Here is a 16,917-nt window from a genome sequence, read left to right as displayed (position 1 = left end):
ACCAGATTAGATCCCATCTTGTGAGGATCAGGAAATCTTTCCCAATATCCCAGTACATGAGCAATGACTTATGACTTTCTTGTATGTATAAGTGAGGCTGATACTTTATCCCTCTAGTAAGACCTAGTCTAGTGTTTCATATATTCTCATACAACCGATGTATGCAAATCCTGGGAACGTGTCAGCAGGACACAACATGGGACTTTATATAATGAAGGTATTGAAAAAATAATGTTCTCTAATGATGTTGATGAAGGAATTTAGTTTTTGTATGCATTGATTTCACTGTGATGCTTCAATTATTTATATTTATGGCAGGAAAGATCTCCGAAATTAGATCCTCTTAATTGCAGTGTTTCATATTGGCGCCTGGGCCTAAAAACGGCCAAAAATAAAGTGCTCTGAAAAAGAACAATGTGTTCATGTAAATAGTTCCCTCCAGAAGAACAATGCCGTCATTAATTTCCCTGGGGTTTTCACCTTTTTTGTAAAACTTATATGGCCTCTAGGTTGTGTTGGAGTATACAGCTCGCATGTCATAAACATTTTACTACTCTGTATAATGCTGTATTACCACTTGGAAATGTATTTGAACTTTGAGCATGAGGGTTCATCCTATGAGCACCATACACCAATATATAAAAAAGTGCCATTAAAGTGGATTTATTGGTTTCAGAAAACCTCTGTCCCCTGCTGCAATGTAATAAAACAAACAAACTGTCCTTTACACACCCGTCAATGTCCATTGCTGAACCTGGGCCATTGCTCCGGTATCAGTTGTTTGTTTTTCAGGGGACAGGGGTTTCCTTAAACCAGAAAATTTCTTTAAACTCTACCCAGCATAGAATATGTCCAATGTTGGCTGCGGGTGTACAGTGCAGGCTCCGGAGCTTAACTCCCTCTATGCCGGGCAGGTTCCAGCTGTGTGATGCAGCCGACACCCAGGCTAGCTCCGATGGCTACTGTTTAACTATTCAAATGTCAGTTTCCCATCACAACCATCAGTGTACCCCATAGGCCGGGTTTCCTAGGACGACACAATTTCTTCTATATACTGTAGTAGTACAGTAGATATAGAGCAATTGATCACAAATTCAAGTCTCTGAAGGGGATTCAAATATGAAGTAAAAAAATTAAGAAAACTTAAAAAAAAAAAAAAAAAAAAAGTTTGTATCACCTTCTTCTTTTTCAAAGTAAAACATAAAGGAGTAAACAAAACTTATTTATCGCCATTTCCTTAAAAGTCTGTTCTGTGAAAATATAGGATCTATTAATCCATATGGTTAAATAAAAGGGTGATCATATGTACCCCAAAATGGTATCAATAGAAACATCTGCTCTCCACTAAAATAGCTAGCCCTCACACAGCTACAAAAAATGAGAACTCAAAGAACATTTTTTTTGTACACACTCATATTGACAGCTGATTTTTACTGCAAAGTGAATGCGTACATGTTTTGGTTTAGCTTCTTATACCATGTGGCAAGCCTCCTTAATTGACTTTCAGGATTGTTACGGTGGTGTAAGATTTCAAGTTCTCTTCCTCTCTGAAGAGGCTATTTGCATATTTAAATTACCAGAGGAGCATTGTATGGCCTATAAGTCTCCTTACGCATGCTTGGCACCCTCCATGAGGAGAAACATTCTCACTTAGACCCATAGTAAGAAGCCTCTCATCAAGCCAAATCCGATCTCCCCAAAACACCGTGTCACCAACGAGTGTCTGGTTTAGCTTCTTATTCTAAGTCATGTGGCAAGGCTTGTTAAAGGGAACCTGTCACATTATTAACATGCAGATGTGGGGGTTAATCTGCAGGTTAATGGCGTTCTGGATCTGCACTTAGACCCACGCTGCAAGGAGGAAATAAATTTAATTCCTCCAGGTAGTGTTCGGGTTTAAATCAAGGGGGCAACGTTGGCGCTGGGTCAGTCACCGCTCAGGGTATAGAGTGCCGGCTGTAACCGTGCCCCCGTCACTGACTGACAGGAGCTGCCGGTGGGCGCGGATACAGCTGCTGCTTTCTTTACACTGAGTGTTGACTAAACCCACGCCAAGATTGCCCCCATGACTGAAACGCAAACGCAAATTAATTTCCTCCCAGCAGCGGGGCTTTAAGTATGGGCGCTGGCAAGGTTCAGAATGCTACTAACCTGCAGGTTAAATGCGTTTTTTTTCATGGTTTCCTTTAAAAGGTCGCTATAGATTTTTTTTAAGATGGCAACATCCAATAGATGTACATTGTCATGATTGCCAGTTGCATATAGTAGTTCGTGCAGCTGAGAAATAATTAATAGTATGTATACTTCAGAAATAAGCTCTAGATTATATTATTGATCTAAGGCTTCCTTCACACGTCTGTGTCTCTGGTACATGTGATGACTGTTTTCACACGTACAGGAGACACACATGTAGACCCATTCAAGTGTATGGGTCTGCGCATAAGTCAGTGTGTCTCCACCGATCGTGTGTCCATGAGCAAAACATGCTGACATGTCCCTTTTTAGCAGCATAAAAACATGTATAAAATGTAAAAAAAAAAAAAACAAGAATGCAATGATTTGGAAATCTTTTATAGCCATAAAAAACTGATCAGAGGTTGAAAGTTATCAATTTTTTCCATTTCATTTGAATAAATTAACTGACTTAGAAACTGTTGACCGCAACATATCCCAAAAGTGGCACTAATGGAAGGCTGGAAGGGCAATTTTTAGCTAAGTGACATGACTGTATAAAAGAGCATGTTTGAGAGGCAGAGTCTCTCAGAAGCAAAGATGGTCAGAGGTTCACCAATCTGAACAATTGCATCTAAAAATTGTAGAATAATTTCAGAAATATGTTCCCCATTTGTAAAATTACAGACTTTGAATATCCCATCATATATAGTATAAAATATCTTAAAAATATTCCGTTGTGCACATGGATTTTTCTTGAATAAGGGGCAAGGCTGAGGGTTAATATTGGACGCTCATGATCTATGGGCCCTTAGGAGGCACTGCAATAAAACCAGGCATGATTCACTCATATAAATCACTGTATGGGCTCAGGAATACTTAGACATCATTGTGTGTGAGCACAGTTTGCTATATAATCTACAAATGCAAGATAAAGCTCTACCATGCAAATAAGAAGCCATATATCCAAATAATCCAGAAGTGCTGCCGTCTTCTCTAGGCCAAAGCTCTTTTAAAATGGTTGAGGCAAAATGGAAAACTGTACTGTGGTCAGATGAATAAAAATATGAAATTCTTTATGGACATCCGAAAGCTGTGTCCTGCAGACTCAAGAGGAGAAGGACCGTCCAGTTTATCAGCACACAGTTCTTGCATCTCTGATGGTATGGGGTGGTATTGTGCCTATGACTAGGACACATCTTGAAAATGCACCATTAATTGCTGAACCTTATATAGAGTTTTTGGAACAACATATTCTCCCATCCGGACAATATCTGTTTCAGGTAAGGGCTTCTTCAGCAAAGATTTTTCAGCAAGACCATGCTAAACCACATACTGCATCCATCACAACAGTATGGCTTCCCAGAGGAGTTTGGGTGATAAACTGGCTGCCTGAAGTCCAGCCCATTCACAAATAGAACACATTTGGAACATTCGGAGTTAAAAAAAAATCCAGCGAAGACCCCGGACCGTTAAGCATCTAGAAACTGGCGCTCATAAGTTTAAGGACATCCTTGGGGGATTCATAGAAATGGGTTGATACTCGCTCTACCACTCTCTCAATTTGGCGGGATATATCATCGAATACTGTATTCCCAGCGCCCTCATTCTCCTTTTTATGTCCAAAAACATAGATCTTTTGTGCTGTACCTCCACAGAGATGTCTGGAAATACTGAAAATATTTGGTCACCTAACTGTATCTCTTGCTTTCTTAGTATAATGTCCCGTTCTTTATAATTTTAATAGGATTTTAATTAGTATGGGGCGGGGAGGTCTGCCAACCTGGACAAGGCCTTGTAGGTACCCTATGTGCACGCTCCACTAAAAGACAAGGGAGTAAGGATCTCTTTGCCAAAAGTGTCCAGTAGCCATTCTTCAAAATATCTGTTGCCCCCCCTTCCTTTTCCACCTTTTATAGCACCCCGACCAGTCTGATGTTATTGCGTCTTAGGTGTTTTTTCTGGGTCATTTGTCTTAGCATATAACGACGCCACAGCTTGTGTATGATTCTGGACATCCCTTCCTATCAGAGGGAGAGCATCCTCCAACTCATTCACTCTGCCCTCAGCCTCTGTTGTACGTGACGCTCCCTTTTGTACATCCTGGCCCATAATAGGTTTCTTGGATAAAGGCCACCTAGCCTACCAATGTCGTAAGGGTAGCATTACATTTATTAACTACAGTGAGTACATCTGTGAATGAAGGGAATTATCCTGATGGCACAACAACAGACAGGCTTTTATTTCTCCTTTGGGGGTTTGGCGCTCCCAGGATATCCTGTATAGCAGCCTCCATTTCAGGAGATTCTTCACTCTCTTCATCATGCGCTACGGGGGAATATCTGGATCCTGCAGGAGATGTTTTCTGGGGCATCTTTAAATTCATTCCCACTTTCTGTCTCATGGGATTTGTATTAGGGGCTCTGTGGTCATGCTACCCCAGTATGGCTGCAGCATCCCCTCCAACATCCCTTTGCCTTTTTCCACAGGGCGTTCTGTTACCATCTTGGGAGCTCCCCTGCTGTTCATCTCCTTCCCCAACTTCCTTACTGCCTATCATTATCGCACTGCAGATCACCAGATCTTGGCCTCCTGCCCCTGGATTACTTTCAGCTCTCCTGCTGCAGCCCCTCTGATTCACTGACGCTTACAGCCAGCATGAGCTCTCAGCGGCACTAGGAACCTGGGGAGGCCGTCCTCTCCTGCTGCTCTCTTCGGCTGTGAAGATGGTGATGGGGACCACCAGAGTCTCAGTGCCGGAAGCAGTAATGTATAACTGCCTCAGCCATCCTGCTCTTCTCTCCCGTCCACACTCCTCTGTCGGCACTGCCACCACACGCTGCTGCCCAGGAGCTCTTGGACCTCAAGAACTGTCTGGGATCCCAGTATGATAATGTTCAGAATGTATGGCGCTCTGCTGAAGCACGTCTTCTCAGGCCAAGAGCATAGCCACGTCCCAAGCATGTAGAATCTGACATCAGACATAAATGGGACAAAATTCCTGTCCCAAAACTATCAATCTCTTCACTTCCCAAATGTTTACTAGCGGTTGTAAAAAGAAGAGAAGATGCTACACAACAGTAAACATGGCCCCGTGCCAATTTTTTTTTAGATGTGTTGCTTCCTTGAATTACTAAATTAATTTTTTCAAATGAACTGGAAAAATGTCTAATGTTCAAGTACGAATCTGTGTCCTGGGTTCTGTTGTGAAAAAAAAAACATGGCTAGAGGTCTCCAAATCCTTCCATTCTTCTTTTCTTTACATTTATACAGTGTCACAACTTTTTTGGAATTGGGGTTGTATAAAGCTTTCATAATAGATGTTTTAAGAAAAAAAACAAAACAAAATTTCTGAAATTTCTCTTTCAAACCTTGATACCCTGCTCTTTTGCTTCTGTGCAGATTGTGCAGTGAAGGAGAAGTCTGTTTATTGTATTACTCCACAGAGAATAGCCGAGTTTACCACCAGGCGGCACCAAAGTCTATGGAAGTAGATGCGGAGGTAAGAGAATCGCCAAATTCTTCAAAGTGGCACACATGAGTTAATTAATTTTGCACGTTCTGCAAATTGTCTCTTCAGAGAGGACTAGAACTTTACAAAGCTGCCTGTTAGAAGCAGCGATCCTACAAGTCACTATTCACTCATAGGCCGGTTCCACACTAGCCTTTGTGTCAGCAGCGTACCTCTTTCCTTCAGATCCGCATCCGTCCTGCGTACTTATATTTAACATTGTGTACGCAGGGACATGCTTTGTATGCGGATGCGTCCCTGTGCATGATTTTGACGTGCCTGCTGAACGCAACAATAGGCGCAGGCAGAATGGCGATCCGCCCACTCCTATTAACTAATTTAATGCCGCTGTCAAACTCTTGACAGCGGCATTTAACGCGCACCGCTGACTCCTGTCATGTGATCGGGGGCCAGCGGTGCGTCAGCATGACATCCAGAGGTCTCCTGGATGCCGGATTGCTGTGAGCGACACCCTGTGGTCGGCGCTTATAGCAATGCAGTAATTCTACTACATAGGGGCGATCTAAGCATCGCCTCTGTGTAGCAGAGCGGATCAGGCTATGCCAGCTTCTAGCCTCCCATGGAGACTATTGAAGCATGGCAAAAGTATAAAAAAAAAAAAGTTTTTAAAAATATGAAATCAAATCGCCCCCCTTTCACCACATTCAAAATAAAATGAAAAAAAAAAAATCAAACCTACACATATTTGGTATCGCCACGTTCAGAATCGCCCGATCTATCAATAAAAAAAAAAAAGAATTAACCTGATCGCTAAACGGTGTAGCGAGAAAAAAAAAATTCAAAACCCCAGAATTGCGTTTTTTTTTGTCAAAATGCAATAACGGGAGATCAAAAGAATGTATCTGCACTGAAATGGTATAATTTAAAAACGTCAGCTCGGCGCGCAAAAAATAAGCCCTCAACCGACCCGATATCCCAAAAAATGTAAAAAAAACTAGAGATAGAGGGCAACATCTAACTAATAATTAAAGATGCTCAACCCGCAGCATGTCAGACCAGTACAATAAACCAAAAAGAAAGAGACATGCATAACTGCAGGGATCATCAAAATATAACAAATTTTATTGAATCATAGTCCTAAAACCACACCACTTATAATTAAAAGCATTTAAAAATACATTAAACACAGAATGAATCTAACGGGTGGCTTTGTAAAGTTCTAGTCTGCTGCCTCTCTGACGAGGCAATTTAACAATCTTTAATAACCTTCAAATTAAAAATAATTTCCACAATTGGATGTGTTATAAAAAAAATTTATGTGCTGAGATAATCTTATAAATGTGCCCCTGCTGTGTAATGGCTGTGTCTGATTGTACAGGAACATGGTCTGATCACACCACAGCTCCTGGGAAGGGGAGGAAGCAAAAGATACAGACAGGACAGCAGGGGATCACAGCTGATTCTTTCTGTGCTGTAAAACATATTTTTAATCAGGCAGGGAAATGTTTTACTTCACAGAAAGCGATCTCCTGCTGTCCTGTCAGTATACTCTCTTTTCGTCCTGCCCTGCCCAGTAGCTGTAGTATGGTCCGCCCATGTTCCTGTACAGTAAGACACTGCCATTACACTGTACACAGCAGGGGCACATTTATAAGATTATTTCAGCACAGGAACATTTTTTTTTCAATACATCCAATTGTGGAACTGATTTTTATTCCAAGATCCATTGATTAAAATTGAGTTTTGCAGCGGGACAACCACTTTAAGGTGCCACTAGGGTGCTCAACATTAGGTGAAAAAAAATTGTTGTCTCTACCTGGTGTTCTGTATCCTCTCCTCTGACACAAGGAAGCTCAGTTTAGTGATAAAAGCAGTAGGAGACCAGTGACAACCAAATAACCATTCTATAATTAAAAGAACCAGGAAACAATATGACATGAAATTGGTAAGAATAAAAACATTGGCCACGGGCTACCCAAAAATACTTGTGGGACACAAACACCAGGAATTGGGTGGGATCTGTGTCCCTCAATTTACTCAATGAGTGAGGTGTTTTATGGTAAGTACAGAAATCCAATTTTCTTGTTAATAGCATTGAGGAACACAAGACAGGGTGACGTTCCAGAGCAGTCCCAATGGGTCGAAAAAATGTACAGATGACCAATACAGACTGCAGTCTGTAGCACTTTATACCCCAAGCTTGCATCAGCAGAAGCTTTAGAGTGGATCTTCTAGAATTTCATGAAGGTGTGTACAGAGGCCCCGGTGGCCATCTTTCAGACCTGAGAAATAGAGGCCTGATGCGAGACTACAAAAGTAACCTGAAATTTGGAATGGATAGACAAATGAGGGCCCCATCCACACACTTCGGCTTGAAAAGGGGAGTGCTTGTCTGATGGACTGAAAGCCAACTCTGTGCTGATGCACTGGTGAGCTGGCTCTCAGTCAGTGCTGGAGCGTGGTTACAGATCTGGCTCACTATGAACTGAGCGGTGGCTGAAGCTGCGACTCCCGGAGGCTGCTGGGAGGAATAAAGCTATTTCCTCAGGTAGCTGGGTTTTTACTTTGGCCAACACACAGCATTAGCGTGGTATTAACCTACAGATTAACCAGTGAAGCAAAAAAGAGAAACAGACTAGGTCTATAGTATGAAGGATCACCACACAAGACTATGGCTATAATAATAGAGACACAATTTTATTCAAACAACAATATATATAGCAAACCACATACATTTTTTAAAAACACTTAAAAAGGCATATATTTTGCCATTCAACACAAACCCACAATAGGGTTAGTAGCCCACACTGTACTCACTAAATTAATGTAGTGGTTGTCCTAGTACGTCCTAAACTGCATAGACAGCATATCCTTATTTTACAAATAGCCAAATACAGTGCTAAACAATTGCAAACCCTATAGGTGAATGTGCAGGGATGAGGCTGGACATTGGGGGTTAATAAAGTGCTTAGTACATAAGCCCCACCAAATGCATCAATACACCCTAACCGCCAATAAGAGGGCAGCTATATAGCAACATGGCTAAGAGAAAAAGTAAAAGTATAAACAATAAAGAGGCCACAAAGGGCTACTCAGATCACTGGTATACTGAGCAGTTTAGCATGCTTATACAAGAAGAGATAGAGCCAAGCGGCCAACAGATAACATAACCGCTTAATGGTGAAGTGACGTATAGTTACCAAAAAATCCAGCAACCCCTAGTACGCAGTAAAGTCCTGCAGCTGGACTTGCTCTAAGTGTGGGCTACACAACTACCCAACGCGTGTCGCCACCTGCTGGTGGCTTCGTCAGGGGTAATGTGTGCGTATACAGTCTGCTGCTTAAATACAGAAAGCATAAAAGTTTTTACCTGAATCAGCTGTGTCGCTGGAAGTTCCGCCGCATGGAGCTACAGGCGGCAGCCATTACACACAGGAGCGCATGCTCCGGCGTGTAGTGGGCGTCGGCATACTTAGGCAGAGTTGCCAAGGATACATAACCTACAGATTAACCCTATATCTGCAGGGTAAAGGCAATCTGTCACCTACTTTTTCATATATAAGCTTCAGCCACCGCCATTAGGGGCTTATCTACAGCATTCTGTATTGCTGCAGATAAGCCCCCCGATGTAACCTGAAAGATAAGAAAAACAAGATAATACTCACCTGGGGGGGCAGTCCAGTCCGTCGCGGTCTGGGTCTGGCACCTCCCATCTTCATGCGATGACGTCCTTTTCCTTGCTTCCTGTCACGGGCAGAGAAAAATACTGCAGTGTGCCGAGAAAGGTCCAAGAATCCCAGCGCCTGCGCACTGCAGTATTTTTCTCTGCCCTCAACAGGGCAGATAAAGTATGCCTGCGCAGGAGCCGCGACAGGAAGGAAGAGGACGTCATCGCATGAAGATGGGAGGCCCTGGACCGGATCGCGACGCCCATCGGACCGGACCGTCCCCCCAGGTGAGCATAATCTAACTTGTTTTTCTTATCTTTCAGGATACATCGGGGCTTTTCTACAGCATTACAGAATGCTGTAGATAAGTCCCTGATAGCTGTGGCTGCAGCTTATATACGAAAAAGTAGGTGACAGATTCCCTTTAATAGCGTTTGGTGACTTTAAGACAGCTGAAGAAAAGGACACATGAGGTTGAATCAATCTTATTATCCAGTGGGTCACTGAGGGACGATGCATCAGACATGCTACTCGGGGACCTATGGAAGAAGATGGGGACATTTGACAACCAAGTACCATTGACACGAAGTTCAATCTTTTTTGGTTGGGGAATATGACTTGTTGTCAGCACTGCAGATGGAAGTAAACCATTTCCTGAGAGTGAAAGGTGTCCCTCACTGCTCGGATAAGGTTGTGCATGGCCGAAGTCAGTTTAGAATCCTACTCTGATTCATAGTGGTGCCACCCGGTGATTCTGACTGGGCAGTAGGAGGAGCAGTCTCATCCCCTATGGCTCTGTCTTAGTAGTGATCTGGGGAGGTAGAAGAGGACCAGTGGGAAAGATCCAGCAATTTTGTCAGAGTGGCTGTGAGCAGAACTCCTCAAGTTGTGTGTCATAGAAAGCTGTGTGACCTGTATGGCCAAGAGAGCATTGACTGGTGAGCTGGGCTGACAAGTGCTCCAGGAAATCGGCCATAGATTGGAAGAGGTTGGTAAAGTTGACTATGGCGTGGTTTAAATACTTGACCCATTCAGGGGGACACAGTTTCTAATGAAGATACAAGGGTCCTGAGCATGCAGGGGGTAACTGCATTGGGGATTGAACGAGCCTGGGTCACTTACCAAATAGTAAACATTTGTCAAAGCATGAGCAAATAATATTGGAGCACCCAGGTCATGGGGGGTTGAATTTAAAAAAAAAAAAAAAAAAGGTCCTCCCTCTGGTGTAGTACATCCAGCGTGAACATCGGCATGGTAGGCCTGAAAGTAAAGTAAGACCTTTGATCGACAATGAAGTCCAGTATGGATCTAGGGGTTGTCCCAAGAGCAGGAAACCCCCATCCATGAAAGGGGCATAAAAAGTGCTCTTACTTTGTAGTGTGCATTGCAAGAGGTGGACCTAAATGGAGGAGGCCCAAAGAGGTGAGAGCCCGAGGGGAAGAAAAATGAAGGACAATCCCCCAAGTAAAGCCACTAGATAGGGAAGAGAAATGGTATGCGGTTTTGGACACCCGTAAAGTTACCTCCTTTCAAGATTTTGGGATCACCAGAACTCCTCCTGGGTAATAGGCTGACCTGCTCAGCCTTGGTAAACGGGTTGGCAACGGAAATGTGACCTCTGCATGGAGATACCCTACTGAGGAGCGCGCGGTCTGTGCTCCCTAACAAGAAGAAAAAGATGGAGGACAGCCGCGTCACTTGGCTAGGAAAAAAAAAAGGCAAAAAAAACTTCTGTAGTACCTGATTTGCCTAGTGTGTAAGCAGATATAAAAGACATGCAAACCTTTCCGAGGCATTTTAATCATCTGCTGCTAATGTCCTGGTGCCAGATACCAGAGGAAACTTCAAAGGTCTTGTGGACTCTTCCTCAGCAAGTGGTTTAATGTTATGGCTGATTTGGTGTCGATTGTACTCTGAATAGTTGAGATGTGGCCTCTCCTTTTATGTTATTGATAACGTCACTGTTTCTGTTACAGCATATGGATGCAATAGAATATCTCATCCACTGTTATCCTCAATATGCGACTGTAGAAAGCCTTCCCTGTGAAGACCTGGATGACAAGGTAGACATGGTGACATTTTTTTTTTCAAAGGTTGCTACTATGAGTAGAATAGGTATTGATGAGTTGTTCTATATACTATTTGGTGACATCTCACATATTCTCGATGTTTATACATTGCTGAATTCACATTATACGTTGGGTTTTGGTTGAGCTGTAGCTACAGGACTGCAGAAATAGAAGAATGCTGTCATATTTATTATATTAACCTGATAAAGACCAGGAGTCATAAATTTATGTCACTTAGTCCTGGGCTTTAGCCCTGTGCCATTGTACATTAGTGGCACAACGTTAGAGCAAAGGTTCAGTCATGGACCCTGGGGGGAAGACAGAAGCAGTTTATTACCTCTTCTGTTTTCTAGTTCACCAGCTACATATAGTGCTTAATGTCGTGCCACTCACTGGCTACATATAGTGTATGGTACTGTAGCATTGGCACTGCCAGTACTTATGTAGGATCTGGCAGAGCTGCGGAGTCCTAGTAAATCAAGATCAGGTATGCCACTGATCTATTTTCCCCTGTAACTGGGACGCCTATGGATGCCTTAAAGGGAACCTGTCACCCCGTTTTTTCCGTATGAGATAAAAATACTGTTAAATAGGGCCTGAGCTGTGCATTGCAATAGTGTATTTTGTGGACTCCGATTCCCCACCTATGCTGCCGAAATACTTACTACTACAAAGTAGTCGTTTTCACCTATCAATCAGGCTGGTCTGGTCAAAAGGGCGTGGTGTCTTCCGCCAGATCTTGCGTAGTTTTCCGTTGGTGGCGTAGTGGTGTGCGCATGCCCAAGGTCCCGAATCCACTGCACAGGGGAGTGAAAAGATCGCGATGTGCGGTATTTCATTGGTGATCGGTGGGCGCGGCCATCTTCCTTTGGCCGCGCGTGTGCAGAAGCGGCGCTCTGCTGGCCGCGGCTTCAGGAAAATGGCCACGGGATGCCGCGCGTGCGCAGAAGAAGATCGCGGCGGCCATTTTCCTGAAGTCGAGATGCGAACTTCGCTTCAGGAAAATGGCCGCCGCGATCTCCATCTGCGCACGCGCGGCATCCCACGGCCATTTTCCTGAAGCCGCGGCCAGCAGAGCGCCGCTTCTGCGCACGCGCGGCCAAAGGAAGATGGCCGCGCCCACCGATCACCAATGAAATACCGCACATCGCGATCTTTTCACACCCCTGTGCAGTGGATTCGGGACCTTGGGCATGCGCAAACCACTACGCCACCAACGGAAAACTACGCAAGATCTGGGGGAAGACACCACGCCCTTTTGACCAGACCAGCCTGATTGACAGGCGAAAACGACTACTTTGGTAACGTATTTCAGCAGCATAGTTGGGGAATCGGGGTCCACAAAATACACTGTTGCAATGCACAGCTCAGGCCCTATTTAACAGTATTTTTATCTCATAAGGAAAAAACGGGGTGACAGGTGCCCTTTAATTACTTATAGTGGAAAAAATTAGCAATAAAGTCAAAGAGAAAAAAAAATCTGATTTTTTTTTATACTATATATATTTTATTACATATATCAGGGATAGACATACCATTTGTGCAACATTTGGCACCACAGGGGCTCAAGATGTAAGGGGGTCGTCCAGCTCGAGAGAAGCATATATAATAAGAGGAATAGGATGGGATTTTTTCAAAAGCTGTGGCAGCCATGGCTGGATGGGAATAACTGAACGGCGGTGGTAAAATGATGCTAATAATAAATATGTATGTACTGCTTAATCTTTTCTTTCCAAGAGAATTGTATGATTGGAGTTGGTCGTTAAGGGGGGAGGGAGGGAGGCGGGGGGGGGGTTTGTTTCTTGTAAAAATCAAAATATTGATGTATATTGTTATCTGAATGGATATTGTTGTATATCTTTTGCATAATAAAAAATATTTGGTTTAAAAAAAAAAAAAAAGATGTAAGGGGGTCCACAATTGCCTCTAAATTAAATGGAATGGTGCATTATGATGAGCTATTGGAATAAAAAGAGCCCATATATTGATCTTGTATAGGGGCTCCTTTTAAATTTGTCTGCCCCGACATAACAAAAAACCCTACATGTTATGTATCTACCTGTTGAATGAAGTATTCAGATTATAACGGTTGTGTAATTTGGTGTGAAACATTACCAGTAAAAATATAAACTAAAAATAAAAACTGTCAAAGATAATGATCTATATTTACGTCACAATAATAAAAAAAAAGGAGCACCAATAAGTTACAATGTAACTTTTTTCTTTAGATTTATATAAATTACTGTTTGCATAAAACAAAGCCTTAGGCCATGTTCACACTTTGCGGTTTTTACTGCGGATCCACGGCGATTTTGATGCTGCGGGTCCGCAGCAGTTTCCATAGCGTTTACATTAACATGTAAACCCTATGGAAACCGCAATCCGCTGTGCACATTCTGCGGGAAAAACCGCGCAGAAACGCAGCGGTTTACAACCCGCAGCATGTCACTTCTTTGTGCAGAATCGCAGCGATTCTGCACCCATAGGAATGCATTGTTCCGCTTACTTCCCGCATGGGGCTGTGCCCACTTTGCGGGAAGTAAGCGGCTAATGTGCGGTTGCTACCCGGGGTGGAGGAGAGGAGACTCTCCTCCAGGCCCTGGGAAGCATAAATAGTGTAAAAAAAAAAGAATTAAAATAAAAAATGATGCTATACTCACCTCTCAGCGCTGCACGCGGCCGTCCAGTCTTCGGTTTGCTGTGCGAGCAGGACCTGTGGTGACGTCGCGGTCACATGACCGTGATGACGCCGTGGTCACATAACCGTGACGTCACGAAGGTCCTTCTCGGCACAGCATCTTTGGAACCGGAGCGCCGCGTGCAGCGCCGAGGAGATCCGGACATCAGAGGGTGAGTATAACCAATTTTTATTATTTTTACCATTACTATTGATGCTGCATATTGCTGCATATGCAGCATCAATAGTACAGGAGTAATCCCGCAGCGAAACCGCGGAACAAACCGCGATAAATCTGCAGGGATAACCGCAGCGGTTTTGCCCTGCAGATTTATCAATTCCGCTGCGGGATAAACCTGCAGAGCACACCGCAAAGTGTGAATATGGCCTTATACAGCCACATCAGTATAAAAAAATAAAGTTGAGAGGCAAAAATAAAAAAAAAAATTAGCCAGCAATAAGGACCTCTAGAGATTTCGACAAGGGTGCTCTACTATTTGTCAGTCCCATCGACCATGATTAGAGCAAAGATCATGCAGTGTTCAACTCTGATCAGGAAGGGGATGCAGAGTCCCTTTCTCAGCGATCCCCAGTGATCACGTTATCCCCTAAACCATTGATACAGAAAAACTTGATTTTTTTTTAAATAACCCTTTAATGTTCCTTCAAGTCTGGTTATTAAGGGATTGTTTTTTGGATTTTTTTTCAGCTTGCTGTGGCCAACATGTTATTTGAGAAGGGTCTGCTGACCACGAAAGAGCGGCTGACTCCATTATCAAGAACTGTGGCAACTGAGTGATCTCAGAATGAAGAACCATCTATCGATACTGTGAAGTGATTGTGTCCTATGAAGTTCCGAGAACTGTACACACCTTAGAGATGATCTGCTTCGAGATGTTTACCTCCATATTAAGTTAATATTTCTTTGAAATGTAATTTAACCCCTTCGCGCCATGCGCCGTACTAGTACTGCGCTGCCGGCACTGCATTTGTGCCAGCCGCAGTACTAGTACGGTGCACCGATCACCGCGGTCTCGCGCTGAGCGCCGCGGTGATCGGGTGTCAGCTGTATATGACAGCTGACACCACGCAGCAATGCCCACGATTGGCGCTATTGCCGATCGCGGGCATTTAACCCCTCTGATGCCGCTGTCAGTAGTGACAGCGGCATAGAGGGGGATCGCGCAGATGGCCGCGGGACTCTGGCTAGCCGGCGCCTGCTGAGAGCAGGCGCCGGAAAGCCTCCTGAACTTGCCTGTCAGATCGCTGATCTGACAGAGTGCTATGCACACTGTCAGATCAACGATCTGATCTTCTACAGTGATGTCCCACCCTGGGACAATGGTAGAAAGTAAAAAAAAAAATATATAGAATGTATAAAAAAATAATAATCCCCAAATAAAGAAAAAAAACACATTTTCCAGTAAATCCATTTATGTAAATAAAAAAACAAACAATAAAAGTACACATATTTGGTATCGCCGCGTCCGTAACGACCCGCTCTATAAAACTATCCCACTAGTTAACCCCTTCAGTGAACACCGCAAAAAAAATAAAAATAAAAAACAAGGCAAAAAACAACGCTTTATTATCATACAGGCGAACAAAAAGTGGAATAACACGCGATCAAAAAGACGGATATAAATAACCATGGTACTGCTGAAAACGTCATCTTGTCCCGCAAAAAAAAAGCCGCCATACAGCATCATCAGCAGAAAAATAAAAAAGTTATAGCTCTCAGAATAAAGCGATGCAAAAACAATTATTTTTTTTATATAAAATAGTTTTTATTGTGTAAAAGTGCCAAAACATTAAAAAAATTATTTTATGAGGTATCGCTGTAATCGTACTGACCTGAAGAATAAAGCTGCTTTATCAATTTTACCACACGTGGAACGGTATAAACGCCCCCCTAAAAGAATTTCAGGAATTGCTGGTTTTTGTTCATTCCGCCTCCCAAAAATCGGAATAAAAAGCGATCAAAAAATGTCATGTGTCCGAAAATGCTACCAATAAAAACGTCAACTCGTCCCGCAAAAAACAAGATCTCACATGACTCTGTGGGCCAAAATATGGATAAATTATAGCTCTCAAAATGTGGTGATGCAAAAACTATTTTTTGCAATAAAAAGCGTCTTTTAGTGTGTGACGGCTGCCAACCATAAAAATCCGCCCAAAAAACGCTATAAAAGTAAATCAAACCCCCCTTCATCACCCCCTTAGTTAGGGAAAAATAATAAAATTTTAAAAAATGTATTTATTTCCATTTTCCCGTTAGGGTTAGGGCTGGGGTTAGGGTTTCAGTTAGAATTGGGGAGTTTCCACAGGGGCTCTCCAAACGCGACATGGCGTCCGATCTCAATTCCAGCCAATTCTGCTTTGAAAAACTAAAACGGCGCTCCTTCCCTTCCGAGCTCTGCCATGCGCCCAAACAGTGGTTTATCCCCATATATGAAGTATCAGCGTACTCAGGACAAGTTGCACAACAACTTTTGGGGTCAAATTTATCCTGTTACCCTTGGGAAAATAAAAAATTTGGGGCAAAAAGATCATTTTTTGTGAAAATTAGTATGACATTTTTTTTACGGCTCTACATTATAAACTTCTATGAAGCACTTGGAGGTTCAAAGTGCTCACCACACATCTAGATTAGTTCCTTGGAGGGTCTACTTTCCAAAATGGTGTCACTTGTGGGGGTTTCCACTGTTTAGGCACGTCAGGGGCTCTCCAATCGCAACATAAGTTCCGATCTCAATTCCAGCAAATCTTGCATTGAAAAGTCAAATGGCGCTTTTGTGAAAAAAAAGTTAAATGTTCAATTTTTTTTTAAACATTCCAAAAATTCCTGTGAAACACATG

General features: G+C 43.0%; 1 protein-coding gene across 1 annotated transcript in view; it reads left to right on the top strand.

Annotated features, from left to right (window-relative positions):
- Nucleotides 1-15,603, top strand: part of RIOX1 (ribosomal oxygenase 1) — a 48,032-nt gene extending 32,429 nt beyond the window's left edge. Inside the window, exons 10-12 of the mRNA XM_077281455.1 lie at nucleotides 5,575-5,674; nucleotides 11,289-11,375; nucleotides 14,768-15,603. Of these exons, the coding sequence (XP_077137570.1) occupies nucleotides 5,575-5,674; nucleotides 11,289-11,375; nucleotides 14,768-14,857 (277 nt within the window). The 3' untranslated portion in view covers nucleotides 14,858-15,603. The remainder of the gene's footprint in view (nucleotides 1-5,574; nucleotides 5,675-11,288; nucleotides 11,376-14,767) is intronic.
- Nucleotides 15,604-16,917: the final 1,314 nt, after the last annotated feature.

The sequence above is a fragment of the Ranitomeya variabilis genome, chromosome 2 (assembly GCF_051348905.1).
Source record: "Ranitomeya variabilis isolate aRanVar5 chromosome 2, aRanVar5.hap1, whole genome shotgun sequence".
NCBI classification, from domain to species: domain Eukaryota; kingdom Metazoa; phylum Chordata; class Amphibia; order Anura; family Dendrobatidae; genus Ranitomeya; species Ranitomeya variabilis.
This window is presented reverse-complemented; position numbering and strand designations above follow the sequence as displayed.